Source organism: Nyctibius grandis, chromosome 5 (genome assembly GCF_013368605.1).
Source record: "Nyctibius grandis isolate bNycGra1 chromosome 5, bNycGra1.pri, whole genome shotgun sequence".
Lineage (NCBI taxonomy): Eukaryota > Metazoa > Chordata > Aves > Nyctibiiformes > Nyctibiidae > Nyctibius > Nyctibius grandis.
The window spans coordinates 624802-640378 of NC_090662.1; the positions used below are offsets into that span (position 1 = coordinate 624802).

General features: G+C 72.3%; 1 protein-coding gene across 4 annotated transcripts; it reads left to right on the forward strand.

Annotated features, from left to right (window-relative positions):
- Positions 1-795: 795 nt before the first annotated feature.
- On the forward strand, positions 796-14928 carry CPT1B (carnitine palmitoyltransferase 1B). 4 transcript variants are annotated; one of them, XM_068400525.1, is made up of 19 exons: positions 796-866; positions 2433-2592; positions 2667-2806; positions 3539-3710; positions 4682-4783; positions 4863-5000; positions 5188-5265; positions 5350-5457; positions 6396-6480; positions 6579-6774; positions 7769-7954; positions 8038-8143; positions 9335-9451; positions 10737-10901; positions 10985-11119; positions 12701-12853; positions 13998-14111; positions 14310-14402; positions 14708-14928. In XM_068400525.1, the coding sequence occupies exons 2-19, from the start codon at positions 2452-2454 to the stop codon at positions 14795-14797; spliced, it is 2319 nt and encodes a 772-aa protein (XP_068256626.1). In that variant the 5' UTR covers positions 796-866; positions 2433-2451; the 3' UTR covers positions 14798-14928. The 4 variants fall into 4 exon arrangements, with proteins under 4 accessions (XP_068256626.1, XP_068256627.1, XP_068256630.1 ...); XM_068400526.1 differs by having other exon boundaries at positions 796-862; XM_068400529.1 differs by lacking the exon at positions 10985-11119.
- Positions 14929-15577: the final 649 nt, after the last annotated feature.

Genomic DNA, 15577 nt, shown 5'->3' on the forward strand with positions numbered 1-15577 from the left:
CCACCCAGGGAGGGGGGCAGGCCCCACGCCCAGACCCCCGGGACAGCCCCACGGCCACGCTGCCCGCGGCGGGGCTGGGCTGGGGGCGGCTGGCGGAGGTGTGGGGACCTGCCTGGGGTGCGGGTCTCCCCGGGCCGTCGGTGCCCCCGGTGCGTGTCCCCCAGGGCCGCCTGTGCCCCTGGTGCGGGTCTCCCCGGGCCGTCGGTGCCCCCGGTGCAGGTGCCCCCGGTGCGGGTCCCCCCGGGCCGTCGGTGCCCCCGGTGCGGGTCCCCCCGGGCCGTCGGTGCCCCCGGTGCGGTTCCCCCCGGGCCGTTGGTGCCGCCGGTGCGGGTCCCCCCGGGCCGTTGGTGCCCCCGGTGCGGGTCCCACCAGTGCGGGTCCCCCTGGGCCGTTGGTGCCCTCGGTGCGGGTCCCCCCGGGCCGTTGGTGCCCCCGGTGCGGGTCCCCCTGGGCCGTCGGTGCCCTCGGTGCGGGTCCCCCCGGGCCGTCGGTGCCCCCGGTGCGGGTCCCCCCGGGCCGCCGGTGCCCCCGGTGCGGGTCCCCCCGGGCCGTTGGTGCCCCCGGTGCGGGTCTCCCCGGGCCGTTGGTGCCCCTGGGCCGTTGGTGACCCCGGTGCGGGTCTCCCCGGGCCGTTGGTGACCCCGGGCCGTTGGTGACCCCGGTGCGGGTCCCCCCCGGGCCGTTGGTGCCCCCCGGTGCGGGTTCCCCCGCGCAGGACGGGCCCGCGGGCGGCGGGGGCGGAGCGGCGGCCCCGCTACCATTTGGGGCCGCGTCCGGGTGCCGCCCGCCCCGGTGTCCGGTTACCGGCCGGGCCGCAGGAGCCGCCGTCCCCGGGGCCGCCGCCCGCCCTCCGCGCCCCCGAGCAGGTACCGGGCCCCGGGGCGGGGGGACCGCGCGTGGGGGCCGCGGGGCCGGACCCGCAGCGGGGGGGGGGCACCCCCCGGCCCCGCCCGGGCCCACCCGTGTCCGCGGGCAGCGGCCCCCGGACCCCTCCCCGACCCCCGGCCGCGGCGGCCCCCGCTGGGGGGTCTGTCCGTGCCCCCCGGGCCCGCAGCCCCCGCAGCCCCCGGCCCCGCGGCGGGGGGTCGGGGGGGGTCCGGGGGGCTGCGTGGCCCGGCCCGGCCCCGTGACCTTGTGGGGATCGTGCGGGGCGGCGGCGGGCGGGGGGGTCCGGCCCCGGGAGCTGCGGTGACACCGCCGTGCTGTGCCAGGCCGGGCCGGGCCGTGCTGCGCCCTGTTGTGCTGGGCTGTGGGGTGCCAGGCCGTGCAGTGCCGTGCCATGCCAGGCCAGGCCATGCTGTGCAGTGCCAGGCAGTGCCATGCTGTGCCATGAATGATTCTATGCAGTGCTGTGCCCTGCTGTGCCGTGCAGTGCTGTGCCATGCCATGCCATGCCATGCCATGCCATGCCAGGCCGTGCCGTGCAGTGCCATGCAGTGCCGTGCCGTGCCATGCATGATTCCATGCAGTGCCATGCTGTGCTGTGCAGTGCCAGGTGATTGCATGCAACGGGGAGCAGCGCAGGGCAGCCTGCAGCCGTGCTGCGCCCTGCTGTGCCGTGCCATGCAGTGCCATGCCGTGCAGTGCCATGCCATGCCGTGCAGGGTGATTGCCTGCATCAGGGCGCAGTGCAGCCGGGCAGTGCCGCACACTGCGGTGCACGTCGGTGCGGGGTGATGCGGTTGGGTGCAGTGCGGCGCCGGGCAGTGGAGCACAGGGCAGTGCCGTGCCGTGCCGTGCCGTGCCATGCGGTGCAGTGTCACGCCGGGCGGTGCAGCACAACGCAGCGCGGTGCAGCTCGGTGCACTGTGCCCCCTGAGCACACCCGCCCCGCAGCCGGGGCTCCAGCGGCACCCACGGGCCCCGCAGCCCTCGGGCTGAGCCCGGGCGGCACCGGCTGTGCCGACACCAGCGCGGGGGCCTGGCAGAGCCCGGCTGTGCCCGCAGCGGGGTCCCTCCTTGCCCCACGGCTCCTGCTGCGTGGGGACGGCGTGTGCCGGGGCGCCGGGCAGGTGCTGTCCCGTCCCCGAGGGCTTCGCCGCGGGCGGGGGCCGGGGGTGTGTCTGGCCACGTCCCCTCCGGCGGGCGCTGGGGCCGGTGCTGTGCCGAGGCGGCGGTGACCCTTCTCCCAGTGGGCGCCCGGCCAGCGCCGTGTGACCGCGGCACGCGCAGAGGGCTGGCAGGCTCCCGCGGCACGCGGCCGGGCTGGCACCGCGGCCGCCGCGACGCCCCCGAGGCCGCTCCGGTGCCCGCGCGCCGCGCTGACCTCGGCAGCACCACGCAGACCCCCCCCCCTCTCCGTGCCCCCCACCGTGCCCTCGCCCCCCCGAGCCGCCCCGCTGGGGCCGGGCAGGGGTCCCCCCCCCCAACCCCGGGCAGCGTGTGCCGGGGGCGGCCGTCCCCGCGCTCAGCCCCGCTGCGCCCCCCCGCAGGTGCCGGCAGCCCCCCACCATGGCGGAGGCTCACCAGGCCGTGGCCTTCCAGTTCACCGTCACCCCCGAGGGCTTGGACTTCCACCTGAGCCGCGAGGCCGTCCGGCAGCTCTACCTCGCCGGCGTCTCCTCCTGGAAGAAGCGCCTGGTCCGCGCCAAGGTGGGCCGGGGGCAGCGGGCGGCCGGACCCCCCCCGTCCCCGTCCCCGCCGCCCTGACCCCCCTGTGCCCACAGAACAGCTTCCTGACCGGCGTCTACCCCGCGTCCCCCTCCAGCTGGATGGTGGTCGTGATGGCCACCGCCGGCTCCTTCTACTGCCAGGTGGACCCGTCCCTGGGCATGATCGCCCGCATCCGCCACTGCCTGCCCGAGAGGTGAGCGCGGGGGGCGGCCAGGGCCACCCCCACCCTGGGCACAGCCCCACCGGGCACAGCCCCATGGGGGGGTCACCCCCACAGCCCCAGCCCCATGGGCACAGCCCCACCAGCCACCCCCCAAAGCCCCCAGCCCCATGGGCACAACCCCACCAGCCATGGCCCCATGGGGGGGTCACCCCCCACAGTCCCCAGCCCCATGGGCACGGCCCCACCAGCCACAGCCCCATGGGGGGGTCACCCCCAAAGCCCCCAGCCCCATGGGCACAACCCCACCAGCCACCCCCCAAAGCCCCCAGCCCCATGGGCACAGACCCACCAGCCAAATCCCCAGGGTGGGGGTCACCCCCAAAGCCCCCAGCCCCATGGGCACGGCCCCACCAGCCAAATCCCCAGGGTGGGGGTCACCCCCACAGCCCCCAGCCCCATGGGCACAGCCCCACCAGCCACATCCCCATGGGGGGGGTCGCAGCCCCCAGCCCCATGGGCATGGCCCCACCTGCCCTGCCCTGCAGGGGTGCCCACCCCACGTGTCCCCAGCCCCAGCCCCATGGCCGGGGGGGCCTGCAGCATCCCCTGGGGGGGGGTTCACCTCACACATCCCTGCTTGGGGGTTGGGGGGGGTCCCACTACACATCCCCCAACCCCACGGGCACAGCCCTGCATGGGGACGTCCCCGAGGGGGTCCCACCTTTCATGTCCCCCCCCAGCCCACCCCGTCTGCCCCCACAGCCGCCTCCTGAGCCCCGAGAGCCGGACGATGGTGAGCGCCGCGCTCTTCTCCACCGGCGTCTGGCTCTCGGCCGTCCTGCTCTTCCGGCAGGCGCTGAAGCTGCTCCTCTCCTACCACGGCTGGATGTTCGAGCCCCACGGCAGGATGAGCCGCAGCACCAAGATCTGGGTGGTGAGTGGCACCAGCACTGGCACCGGGCAGGGCAGGGCGAGCAGTGCTGAGCAGGGTGCTGCTGGGGTGCAGTGTGTGTGTGTGCACGCGTGTGTGTGCACGTGCAGCACGGGGGGTTCCGGGGGGCTGCGACGATGGGGTCAAGCTGACCCGGCTCCGTGGCACGGAGATGGTGGGTGCTGGGGGTCCTGGGGAGCCGCAGGAGTGGGGCAGCGAGGCCAGGAACTGCCTGGGGTGGGCATGGGCAGGAGCAGCTGCCCCAGCTGGGTGTCAGGGGCTGTGGGCAGGGCTGGGACCCCACTGGGGTGTCAGGGGCAGGGCTGGGACCCGATGGGGTGTCAGGGGCAGGGCTGGGACCCGACGGGGGTATCAGGGGCTGTGGGCAGGGCTGGGACCCGACTGGGGTGTCAGGGGCAGGGCTGGGACCCGACGGGGGTGTCAGGGGGAGTGGGAAGGACTGGGACCCGACTGGGGTGTCAGGGGCAGGGCTGGGACCCAACTGGGGTGTCAGGGGCCGTGGGCAGGGCTGGGACCCGATGGGGTGTCAGGGGCTGTGGGCAGGACTGGGACCTGACTGGGGTGTCAGGGGCAGCAGGCAGGGCTGGGACTCGACTGGGTGTCAGGGGCAGGGCTGGGACCTGACTGGGGTGTCAGGGGCAGGGCTGGGACCTGACAAGGGTGTCAGGGGGAGTGGGAAGGACTGGGACCCAACTGGGGTGTCAGGGGCCATGGGCAGGGCTGGGACTCGACTGGGGTGTCAGGGGCCATGGGCAGGTCTGGGACCCGACTGGGGTGTCAGGGGGAGTGGGCAGGGCTGGGACCCCACTGGGGTGTCAGGGGCAGGGCTGGGGCCCGACTGGGGTGTCAGGGGCAGGTCTGGGACCCGACTGGGGTGTCAGGGGGAGTGGGCAGGGCTGGGACCCCACTGGGGTGTCAGGGGCTCCCCTCCATCCTCCCCCCGTGCCCGGCAGGCGCTGATGAAGGTGCTGTCTGTCCGCAAGCCCCTGCTCTACAGCTTCCAGACCTCCCTCCCCAAGCTGCCCGTGCCCCCCGTGGAGGCCACCATCACCCGGGTAAGGGACGGGCAGGGGGGCCCGCCTGCGGTGGGGTGGGGGGGGGTGGGTCACAGCGAGCCCCCCCGTCCCTCCGCAGTACCTGGAGTCCGTGCGCCCGCTGATGGATGACGAGAAGTACACGAAGATGGAGGCTCTGGCCAAGGAGTTCAAGGAGAAGACAGCTCCACGGCTGCAGAAGTACCTGGTCCTCAAGTCCTGGTGGACAACCAACTACGTGGGTACCTGGGGGCTGGGGGGGACACCACCGCCGCCTCACCCCCCTCCAGCGATGGTGACCCCAACCCAAGCCCACAGTCGTGGGGATGGGGGACTTGGGTGCTCCTGGGTGCCCCAGCTGGGTCCTGAGGGGCAGAGCGAGGGGGTCCCACGCCCCGTCCCCACCCCTCTCCCCGTCCCCGCAGGTGAGCGACTGGTGGGAGCAGTACATCTACCTGCGGGGCCGCAGCCCGCTCATGGTCAACAGCAACTACTACGCCATGGTAAAGGGGGGGGGGGTGGCCCTCGGCGTGACCAAGACCCCCACCGGGTGCCCCCCGACGCTGTCATTTGTCCCTTGTCCCCAGGATTTCCTCTACGTCACCCCCAGCCACGTCCAGGCTGCCCGGGCGGGTAACGCCGTGCACGCCATCCTGCTGTACCGCCGCAAGCTGGACCGCGGGGAGATCCCCCCCGTGAGCGCCGGGGGGCTGGGGGGGAGCAGGGGGGGCTGTGGGGCAGGGGTAGGGCCAGGGGATGGTCGCTGTGGGGCTGGCATGGGGTCCTGGGGCTGCAGGGGAGGCTGTGGGGCAGGGGTAGGGCCAGGGGGTGGTTGCTGTTGGGCTGGCATGGGGTCCTGGGGCTGCAGGGGGCTGTGGGGCAGGGGTAGGGCCAGGGGGTGGTTGCTGTGGGGCTGGCATGGGGTCCCGGGGCTGCAGGGGGCTGTGGGGCAGGGGTAGGGCCAGGGGGGGAGTCACCGTGGGGCTGGTGTGGGGTCTTGGGGCTGCAGGGGGGCTGTGGGGCAGGGGTAGAGCCAGGGGGTGGTCGCTGTGGGGCTGGCATGGGGTCCTGGGGCTGCAGGGGGCTGTGGGGCAGGGGTAGGGCCGGGGGGAGTCACCGTGGGGCTGGTGTGGGGTCCTGGGGCTGCAGGGGAGGCTGTGGGGCAGGGGTAGGGCCAGGGGGTGGTTGCTGTGGGGCTGGCATGGGGTCCCAGGGCTGCAGGGGGGCTGGGGGAGCAGGGGTAGAGCCAGGGGTTGGTCGCTGTGGGGCTGGTGTGGGGTCCTGGGGCTGCAGGGGAGGCTGTGGGGCAGGGGTAGGGCCAGGGGGTGGTTGCTGTGGGGCTGGTATGGGGTCCTGGGGCTGCAGGGGGCTGTGGGGCAGGGGTAGGGCCAGGGGGTGGTTGCTGTGGGGCTGGCATGGGGTTCCAGGGCTGCAGGGGGGCTGTGGGGGCAGGGGTAGGGCCAGGGGGGGGAGTCACCGTGGGGCTGGTGTGGGGTCCCAGGGCTGCAGGGGGCTGTGGGGCAGGGCGCTGGGGCTGGGGGGTGGTTGGTGTGGGGTCCTGGGGCTGCAGGGGGCTGTGGGGCAGGGCGCTGGGGCTGGGGGGTGCCCGTCCCCCCTCACGGCTGCCCCACAGGTGATGGCGCTGGGCATCGTCCCCATGTGCTCCTACCAGTCGGAGCGGATGTTCAACACCACCCGCATCCCCGGCAAGGAGACGGGTACGGGGGGGCCGGGGGCACCCCCTGCCCCACGGGGGCTGTCTGGGGGGGGCCGTGGGGTGGCCGTGACCCCCCCGTGTCCCCCCCCCCCCCCCCAGACACGCTGCTGCACCTGGTGGACAGCAAGCACCTGGCCGTGTACCACAAGGGCCGCTTCTACAAGGTGTGGCTGTACTACGGGGGGCAGCTCCTGCGGCCCCGCGACCTCCAGCTCCAGTTCCAGCGCATCCTGGACGACCCCTCGCCCCCCCAGCCCGGCGAGGAGCGCCTGGCCGCCCTCACCGCCGGGGAGAGGTGCCCGGGGGGACGGGAGGGGGTGGGGACACCCGCGGGCTGTGGCGTGGGTGGTGGACTCGTAGGATGTGACGGGGTGGAAGGAACCTCTGGGATCATCAAGTCCAGGGCCAACCTAGGGCAGGTCTCACAGGAACGCATCCAGACGGGGCTTGGAAGCCTCCAGAGAAGGAGACTCCACACCCTCTCTGGGAGCCTGTGCCAGGGCTCTGTAACCCTCATGGTGAAGAAGTTCTTCCTCACGTTGAGGTTGACCTTCCTGGCCTCCAGCTTGCATCCATTGCCCCTTGTCCCATCGCAGGGCACCAGTGACAAGAGGTTGCCCCTTTCCTCTTGACACCCACCCTCATCTATTCATACCCATCAATCACATCCCCTCTCAGGCTTCTCTTCTCCAGACTCCAGGTCTCCCAACCCTTCCTCCTAAGGCAGGTGTCCCAGTCCCTTCATCATCCTCGTCGCCCTCCCTTGGACTCTCTCCAGTAGATCTCTGTCCCTCTTGAACCGGGGAGTCCAGAACTGAATGCAATATTCCCGGTGAGGTCTCACCAGGGTAGAGTAGAGGGGGATGAGGACCTCACTCGCTCTGCTGGACACACTCTTAATGCACCCCAGAATCAATGAGGTTGGCAGAGCCCTCTGGGCTCATCGACTCCAACCATTGCCCTGACACCACCATGGCAACTAGACCAGGGCACTAAGTGCCATGGCCAGGCTTTTCTTAAACCCCTCCAGAGATGGTGACTCCACCACCTCCCTGGGCAGCCCCTTCCAGTGTCCAATGACCCTTGCTGAGCAGAAAGGATCCCACTGGCCTTCTTGGCCCCAAGGGCACGTCGCTGTCCCATTGTTGTCCACCAGTGCTTCTCCACGGAGCCGCTCTCCAGCAGATCCCCTCCTCCCCTGTGCTCAGGGTCGGGGCAGGGGCTCGGCAGGACGGTGGTGGGTCCAGGCACGGCCAGCCCCCCCCATGCCCTTGTTCCCGGTGCCGCAGGGTGCCCTGGGCCGAGGCCCGCGCCCGGTTCTTCAGCCACGGGAAGAACAAGGCGTCGCTGGACGCCATCGAGCGGGCGGCCTTCTTCCTGACGCTGGACGAGGAGGAGCACGGCTACCGCGCGGGCCGGGAGGGCTGCATGGACGCCTACGCCAAGTCCCTGCTGCACGGCCAGTGCTACGACCGGTGGGCACCCCCCTGACCCCCCTCCCTGGCTCCCCCCCCCCCGCCCCACGGTGCCCACCCTGCCCTCACCCCGCTCCCCGCAGCTGGTTCGACAAGTCCTTCACCCTCGTGGTCTACAAGAACGGGAAGCTGGGGGCCAACGCCGAGCACTCCTGGGCCGACGCGCCCATCATCGGGCACCTCTGGGAGGTAACGGGGGGCCAGGGGGCACCCCCGGGCTGGGCACCTCCGTGGGGCACCCCCAGGGATGGGAACCCCCAGGCTGGGCACCTCCATGGGGCACCCCCAGGCTGAGCACCCCCATGGGGCACCCCCAGGCTGGGCATCCCTAGGCTGGGCACCCCTGTTGAGGTCCCCAGGGATGGGAACCCCCACTAGTTCCCTGTTAGGGACCCCCAGGCTGGGCACTCCCGGGCTGGGCACCTCCATGGGGCATCCCCAGGCTGGGCACCTCCAGGCTGGGCACCTCCATGGGGCACCCCCAGGGATGGGAACCCCCACTGGTCCCCAGTTAGGGACCCCCAGGCTGGGCATCCCCAGGCTGGGCACCTCCAGGCTGGGCACCTCCATGGGGCACCCCCAGGCTGGGCACCTCCAGGCTGGGCACCTCCATGGGGCACCCCCAGGCTGGGCACCTCCATGGGGCACTCCCAGGGATGGGAACCCCCACTGGTTCACTGTTAGGGACCCCCAGGCTGGGCACCCCCAGGCTGGGCACCTCCATGGGGCACCCCCAGGGATGGGAACCCCCACTGGTTCACTGTTAGGGACCCCCAGGCTGGGCACCCCCGGGCTGGGCACCTCCATGGGGCACCCCCAGGCTGGGCACCCCCAGGCTGGGCACCTCCAGCCTGGGCACCTCCATGGGGCACCCCCAGGCTGGGCACCCCCAGGCTGGGCACCTCCAGCCTGGGCACCTCCATGGGGCACCCCCAGGCTGGGCACCCCCATGGGGCACTCCCAGGGATGGGAACCCCCACTGGTCCCCAGTTAGGGACCCCCAGGCTGGGCACCCCCAGGCTGGCCAGCTCCACGGGGCACCGCCAGGCTGGGCACCCCCAGGCTGGGCACCCCTGTTGGGGTCCCCAGGGATGGGAACCCCCCTGGGCACCCCCATTGGGCACCCCTGTTAGGGACCCCCCAGGCTGGGGACCCCCATCTGGTTACCCCTGGGGTAGGCACCCCCTTTGGGTGCCCTGGGGCTGGGCACCCCCAAGCTGGGCACCCCCTTCCTGGGAGCAGGGGGGGGCGGAGGGCACTGCCCTGGGGGGAGCCCTGGGACAGCCTGGGGGGAGTGGGGCTGGGGGGGGGTGGATTGGGGGGGTGTGGGGGGCCGTGGGGCCGGTGCCCCACACTCAGGCTCTGCCCACCCCCCCCCAGTTCATGCTGGCGACAGACAAGTTCCAGCTGGGCTACACGGAGGGGGGGCACTGCCTGGGCGAGCCCGACACCCTGCTGGCCCCCCCCCAGCGCCTCCAGTGGGACATCCCCCAGGAGGTGGGTCTGGCCCCCACGTGCCCCCCACGTGCCCCCCACCCTGGCCCTGCTGGCAGCCTCTCGGGGTCCCCCTGCGCCCCATGGCATCGGGGTGGGCCACCCCCCCTCACCCCATGGCATCGGGGTGGGCTCTCTGCACCCTGGCCACCCCCCCCCCCCCACCACACCCCATGGCATCGGGGTGGGCTCTTTGCACCCTGGCCACCCCCTGCGCCCCATGGCATCAGGGTGGGCCACCCCCCCCACAACCCATGGCATCGAGGTGGGCTCTCTGCAGCCCAACCACCACCCCCACAATCCGTGGCATCAGAGTGGGCCACCCCCTGTGCCCCAGTCACCCCCTGCACCCCACGGCATCAGGGTGGGGTCTCTGTGCCCCAACCACCCCCCCCACAACCCATGGCATCGGGGTGGGCTCTCTGCACCCCATGGCATTGGGGTGGGCCACCCCCTGTGCCCCGGCCACTCCCTGCACCCCACGGCATCGGGGTGGGCTCTCTGCACCCCTGTCACCCCCTGCGCCCCACGGCATCGGGGTGGGCCACCCCCCCACAACCCATGGCATCGGGGTGGGCTCTCTGCACCCCTGTCACCCCCTGCGCCCCATGGCATCAGGGTGGGCCACCCCCCCCCCACACCCCATGGCATCGACGTGGGCTCTCTGCACCCCTGTCACCCCCTGCGCCCCATGGCATCAGGGTGGGCCACCCCCCCCCCCCACAACCCATGGCATCGGGGTGGGCTCTCTGCACCCCTGTCACCCCCTGCGCCCCATGGCATCGGGGTGGGCCACCCCCCCACACCCCATGGCATCGGGGTGGGCTCTCTGCACCCCCACCACCCCCTGTGCCCCACGGCATCGGGGTGGGCCACCCCCCCCCCACAACCCATGGCATCGAGGTGGGCTCTCTGTGCCCCATGGCATTGGGGTGGGCCACCCCCTGTGCCCCACAGCATCAGGGTGGGCCACCCCCCCCACAACCCATGGCATCGAGGTGGGCTCTCTACACCCCAGGGCATTGGGGTGGGCCACCCCCTGTGCCCCGGCCACCCCCTGCACCCCACGGCATCAGGGTGGGCTCTCTGTGCCCCAACCACCCCTCCACACACCCCATGGCATCAGGGTGGGCTCTCTGCACCCCAGCCACCCCCTGTGCCCCAGGGTCCCTTGGCCCTCTTGTGTCCCGGTGCCCCTGGCTGTGCCCAGGGCTGGGGCTGAGCCCTCCGTGTCCCCCCACCCGGTGACGGGGGTCCGGGCCCGGTGCCATGCCGCGTCTCTCCGCAGTGCCGTGCCGCCATCGAGGGCTCGTACCGCGTGGCCAAGGCGCTGGCCGACGACGTGGACTTCTGCTGCTTCCAGTTCTCGGCCTTCGGCAAGGGGCTCATCAAGAAGTGCCGCACCAGCCCCGACGCCTTCATCCAGATCTCCCTGCAGCTCGCCCACTTCCGCGTGAGCCGTCGGGGTGGGACGGGGACAGGGACGGGGCAGCGGCCCCCGCCGGGACCCCCCGCGCTGACCCGGCCTCTCCGCAGGACAAGGGCTGCTTCTGCCTCACCTACGAGGCCTCCATGACGCGGCTCTTCCGCGAGGGCCGCACGGAGACCGTGAGGTCCTGCACGGCCGAGTCCACCGCCTTCGTGCGCAGCATGGCCGACCCCCGGCAGAGCGTGAGCCCCCCCGGCCAGCGCCTCCCCTCCGGGGGTCCCGTCCCCTGGGGGGTCCCCGTCCCTCATGCTGGTCACTGGGCGAGGGCCCCATGCCTCATGGTGGTCCTTGTCCCTTGGGGAGGGCCCTGTGCCTCATGGTGGTCCTTGTCCCTTGGGGAGGGCACCTTGCCTCATGGTGGTCCTTGTCCCTTGGGCAGGTCCCATTGCCTCGTGGTGGTCCTTGTCCCTTGGACAGGTCCCCATGCCTCATGGTGGTCCTTGTCCCTTGGGGAGGGCTCTGTGCCTCATGGTGGTCCTTGTCCCTTGGGGAGGGCCCCATGCCTTGTGGTGGCCCTTGTCCCTTGGGCAGGTCCCCTTACCTCATGGTGGTCCTTGTCCCTTGGGCAGGTCCCCGTGCCTCATGGTGGTCCTTGTCCCTTGGGCAGGTCCCCTTACCTCGTGGTGGTCCTTGTCCCTTGGGCAGGTCCCCGTGCCTCATGGTGGTCCTTGTCCCTTGGGGAGGTCCCGTTGCCTCGTGGTGGTCCTTGTCCCTTGGGGAGGTCCCGTTGCCCCGTGGTGGTCCTTGTCCCTTGGGCAGGTCCCGTTGCCTTGTGGTGGTCCTTGTCCCTTGGGGAGGGCCCCGTGCCTCATGGTGGTCCTTGTCCCTTGGGGAGGTCCCCTTACCTCGTGGTGGTCCTTGTCCCTTGGGCAGGTCCCCGTGCCTCGTGGTGGTCCTTGTCCCTTGGGGAGGTCCCGTTGCCTCGTGGTGGTCCTTGTCCCTTGGGCAGGTCCCACTGCGTCACGGTGGTCCTTGTCCCTTGGGCAGGTCCCCGTGCCTCGTGGTGGTCCTTGTCCCTTGGGGAGGTCCCGTTGCCTCATGGTGGTCCTTGTCCCTTGGGCAGGTCCCCTTACCTCGTGGTGGTCCTTGTCCCTTGGGGAGGTCCCGCTGCGTCACGGTGGTCCTTGTCCCTTGGGGAGGTCCCGTTGCCTCGTGGTGGTCCTTGTCCCTTGGGGAGGTCTCGTTGCCTCGTGGTGGTCCTTGTCCCTTGCGGAGGGCCCCTTGCCTCATGGTGGCCCTTGTCCCTTGGGGAGGTCCCGTTGCCTCATGGTGGTCCTTGTCCCTTGGGCAGGTCCCCTTACCTCGTGGTGGTCCTTGTCCCTTGGGGAGGTCCCGCTGCGTCACGGTGGTCCTTGTCCCTTGGGGAGGGCCCTGTGCCTCATGGTGGTCCTTGTCCCTTGGGCAGGTCCCCTTGCCTCGTGGTGGTCCTTGTCCCTTGGGGAGGTCCCTGTCTCTGGCAGATGTCCCCATTCCTTGGGAATGACCTTGTCCCTGGAGAAAGTGCCCTTCTCTGGGGGCGGTCCCCACCCCTCACCAAGGTCCCCACCCCTCATGGAGGTCCCATCTCTCATGAAGATCTTTATCTTGTAGGGAGGGCCCCCCTTGTGGGAGAGGGAGAGGTCCCTCTGCCTTGGGGACTTCCCCATCCCTAGAGAAGGTGCCCATCTCTGGAGGGGGTCCCTGTCCCTGGGGAGGTCCCCGTCCCCCGGGGTGGCTGTGCTGGGGGTGGCAGGACCCGTCCCCGAGCCCCGCTGTCCCCGCAGCGAGCCGAGCGCCAGCGGCTCTTCAAGCTGGCGGCCGAGAAGCACCAGCTCATGTACCGCATGGCCATGACCGGCGCCGGCATCGACCGCCACCTCTTCTGCCTCTACGTGGTGTCCCGCTACCTGGGCCTGCAGTCCCCCTTCCTGGCCCAGGTGAGCCCAGGGGGACACGCGGGACGCGGCGTGGGTGCACCCTCGCGTGTGTCACCAGCACACGCGTGGCGCGGGCACACGCCTCCAGCTGCCATCGCCGGCGTGGCACCGCGTGGCACATGACAGCACCCTGCGCGTGTCACCCTGTGTGTCACCCTGCATGTGTCACCCTGTGTGTCACCCTGTGTGTCACCTGGCACATGTCACCCTGCGTGTGTCACCCTGCGCGTGTCACGGACAGCCGGGTGCCTCAGCCGGGCCGTGCGCGGGGACGTGGCTGCCCGTGCACCCCACACGGTGACACCAGCACACACGTACCTGCCAGGCCCTGTGTGCCCGCGGGCAGTGGGGCGCAGTGGGTTGCAGTGGGGCGCAGCGGGGTGCAGTGGGGCACAGCAGGTTGCAGTGGGGTGCAGCGGGGTGCAGTGGGGTGCAGTGGGTTGCAGTGGGGTGCAGTGGGGTGCAGCGGGGTGCAGTGGGGTGCTGTCGGGTGCAGTGGAGCGCAGCGGGGTGCAGTGGGGCACAGCGGGTTGCAGTGGGGCACAGCAGAGTGCAGTGGGGTGCTGTGGGTTGCAGCGGGTTGCAGTGGGGTGCAGCAGGGTGCTGTGGGGTGCAGCAGGGCACAGTGGGTTGCAGTGGGGTGCAGCGGGGTGCAGCGGGGTGCAGTGGGTTGCAGTGGCGTGCTGTGGGTTGCAGCAGGTTGCAGTGGGGTGCAGCAGGGTGCTGTGGGGCGCAGTGGGGCACAGTGGGGTGCAGTGGGGCGCAGCGAGGTGCAGCAGGTTGCAGTGGGGTGCAGCAGGGCACAGTGGGTTGCAGTGGGGTGCAGCAGGTTGCAGTGGGGTGCAGTGGGGTGCAGTGAGGTGCAGTATGTTGCAGTAGGTTGCAGTGGGGCGCAGCGGGGCACAGCAGGGTGCAGTGGGGTGCAGTGGGGTGCTGTGGGGTGCAGCAGGGCACAGCAGGGTGCAGTGGGGTGCAGCGGGGCGCAGCAGGGCGCAGCGGGGCGCAGTGGGGCGCAGTGGGGTGCTGTGGGGCGCAGTGGGGTGCAGCAGGTTGCAGTAGGTTGCAGTGGGGCGCAGCGGGGCGCAGTGGGGTGCCGTGGGGCGCAGCGGGCGCTGGCCGGCGGCACCGACGCGTGCCCGTGCAGGTGCTGTCGGAGCCCTGGCGCCTCTCCACCAGCCAGACGCCGCAGCAGCAGCTCAAGATGTTCGACCTGACCAAGTACCCCGACCACGTCTCCACCGGCGGCGGCTTCGGCCCCGTGAGCATCCCGGGGGGGCTGGGGGGGGCAGGGAGGGTGGGTGTGCAAGGGGGGGGTGTCTGTAGCCCACCTTGCCCATGGCTCTGGGTCAGGCACATGTGCCCCAGCCCCGTGCCCCAGCCCCACGGCCCAGGTGGGTGCCCCCAGCGGGTTCCAGGTGCCCCCGGGGGTGCCGTGACCCCGCTTGTCCCCTCGCAGGTGGCAGACGACGGCTACGGCGTCTCCTACATCATCGCGGGCGAGAACCTCATCACCTTCCACGTCTCCAGCAAGTTCTCCAGCTGCGAGACGGTGAGAGCCCGGGGGGGGGCTGGGGGGGGCGTTGGGGGCTCCCCGGGCACGCGGGGCAGCGCAGGGCGGGCAGCGGGGGCTCTCCGGGTGCTGCAGTTGCCATCCCTGCTGTAGGGTCTCCTGTGGGGTCCCCATGGGCCTGGGGCAGCCCCTGGCCCCGCTGCATCCCAGCCCCTCCCCTGTGGGACCCCCACCCCACTCCAGGCTTGCGGTGCTGCCCCTGCAGGACCTGCCGGGGGTCCCGGGGGCAGGGGGTGCCCCGGGGGCAGGGGGGGGGCCAGGGGCTGACGGGTGCTGCCCTGCAGGACTCGAAGCGCTTCGCGGGGAACATCCGCCAGGCCATGCTGGACATCGCCGAGCTCTTCGACCGGCCAGCCCAGACGGCGGGGAAGTGACGGGGGGCTCAGAGCCCAGCCCGGGGGGCACACGGGGCGGGGGGCAGCGGGGGCTGCTGCCAGCCCCAGTGTGGGGGGCAGCGGGGGTGTTGCTGCTCTGTACATGCTGCCAATAAAGGCTCTTGGTGTGAGCCCCCGCCCAGCTCCGTGCCCACCGTTGGGCTGGGGGTGGCCGCACCGGGGTCCTGGCACCCCCTGGCAGCCAGCGGGCACCGGCCAGGGGGTGCCAGCAGCGGGTGCGTCAGCAGCTCCTCGGGCAGTGGATGAAAGGCGGCGTGGGGCGGCGGTGCCCGGTGGCGGTGGGTGGGTGCCTGGTGATGGGTGCCCGCCGAGCCGTGCCCGCCGAGCCGTGCCCGCCTGCGTGGCGGTGACGCGGAGTGTGCAGCGGGGCACGGCGGCAGGGCCCGGCGTGCGCAGGGGCCCTCGGCCGTGTCTGGCACGGCGGGACGCCTCGCCCCGTGCGGCACCCGACAGCCGCGGGTGGCAGCTGGCACCCACCGCCAGCACCCTCCTCCCGCAGCTGCCCGCACCCAGCGGGCTCTCGGGGCTCTGGCCAGCACCCTGCCTGCACACCCTGCCTGCACACCCTGCCTGCACGCCCCCCTGCCCACTCCCCCCCCGCGCTGCCAGAACCCCCCGACGTCCCTGCGCAGAGGGGCACAGTGAGGGGTGACGGGGAGGTGGCACCGCAGTGACATCCCCAGAGCTGGCACGGATGCTGCGCCCATCGAGCGGGGGTCTCTCCTGCGGCTGGGTGCGAGAGCCACCGTCACCCTCACC

Coding starts and splice junctions, on each gene's coding strand:
- CPT1B (XM_068400525.1), top strand. CDS start 2,452: ATGGCGGAGGCTCACCAGGCCGTGGCCTTCCAGTTCACCGTCACCCCC. Junction 5,001..5,187: donor CCTGGTGGACAACCAACTAC/GTGGGTACCTGG, acceptor CCGTCCCCGCAG/GTGAGCGACTGGTGGGAGCA. Junction 14,403..14,707: donor AGTTCTCCAGCTGCGAGACG/GTGAGAGCCCGG, acceptor GCTGCCCTGCAG/GACTCGAAGCGCTTCGCGGG.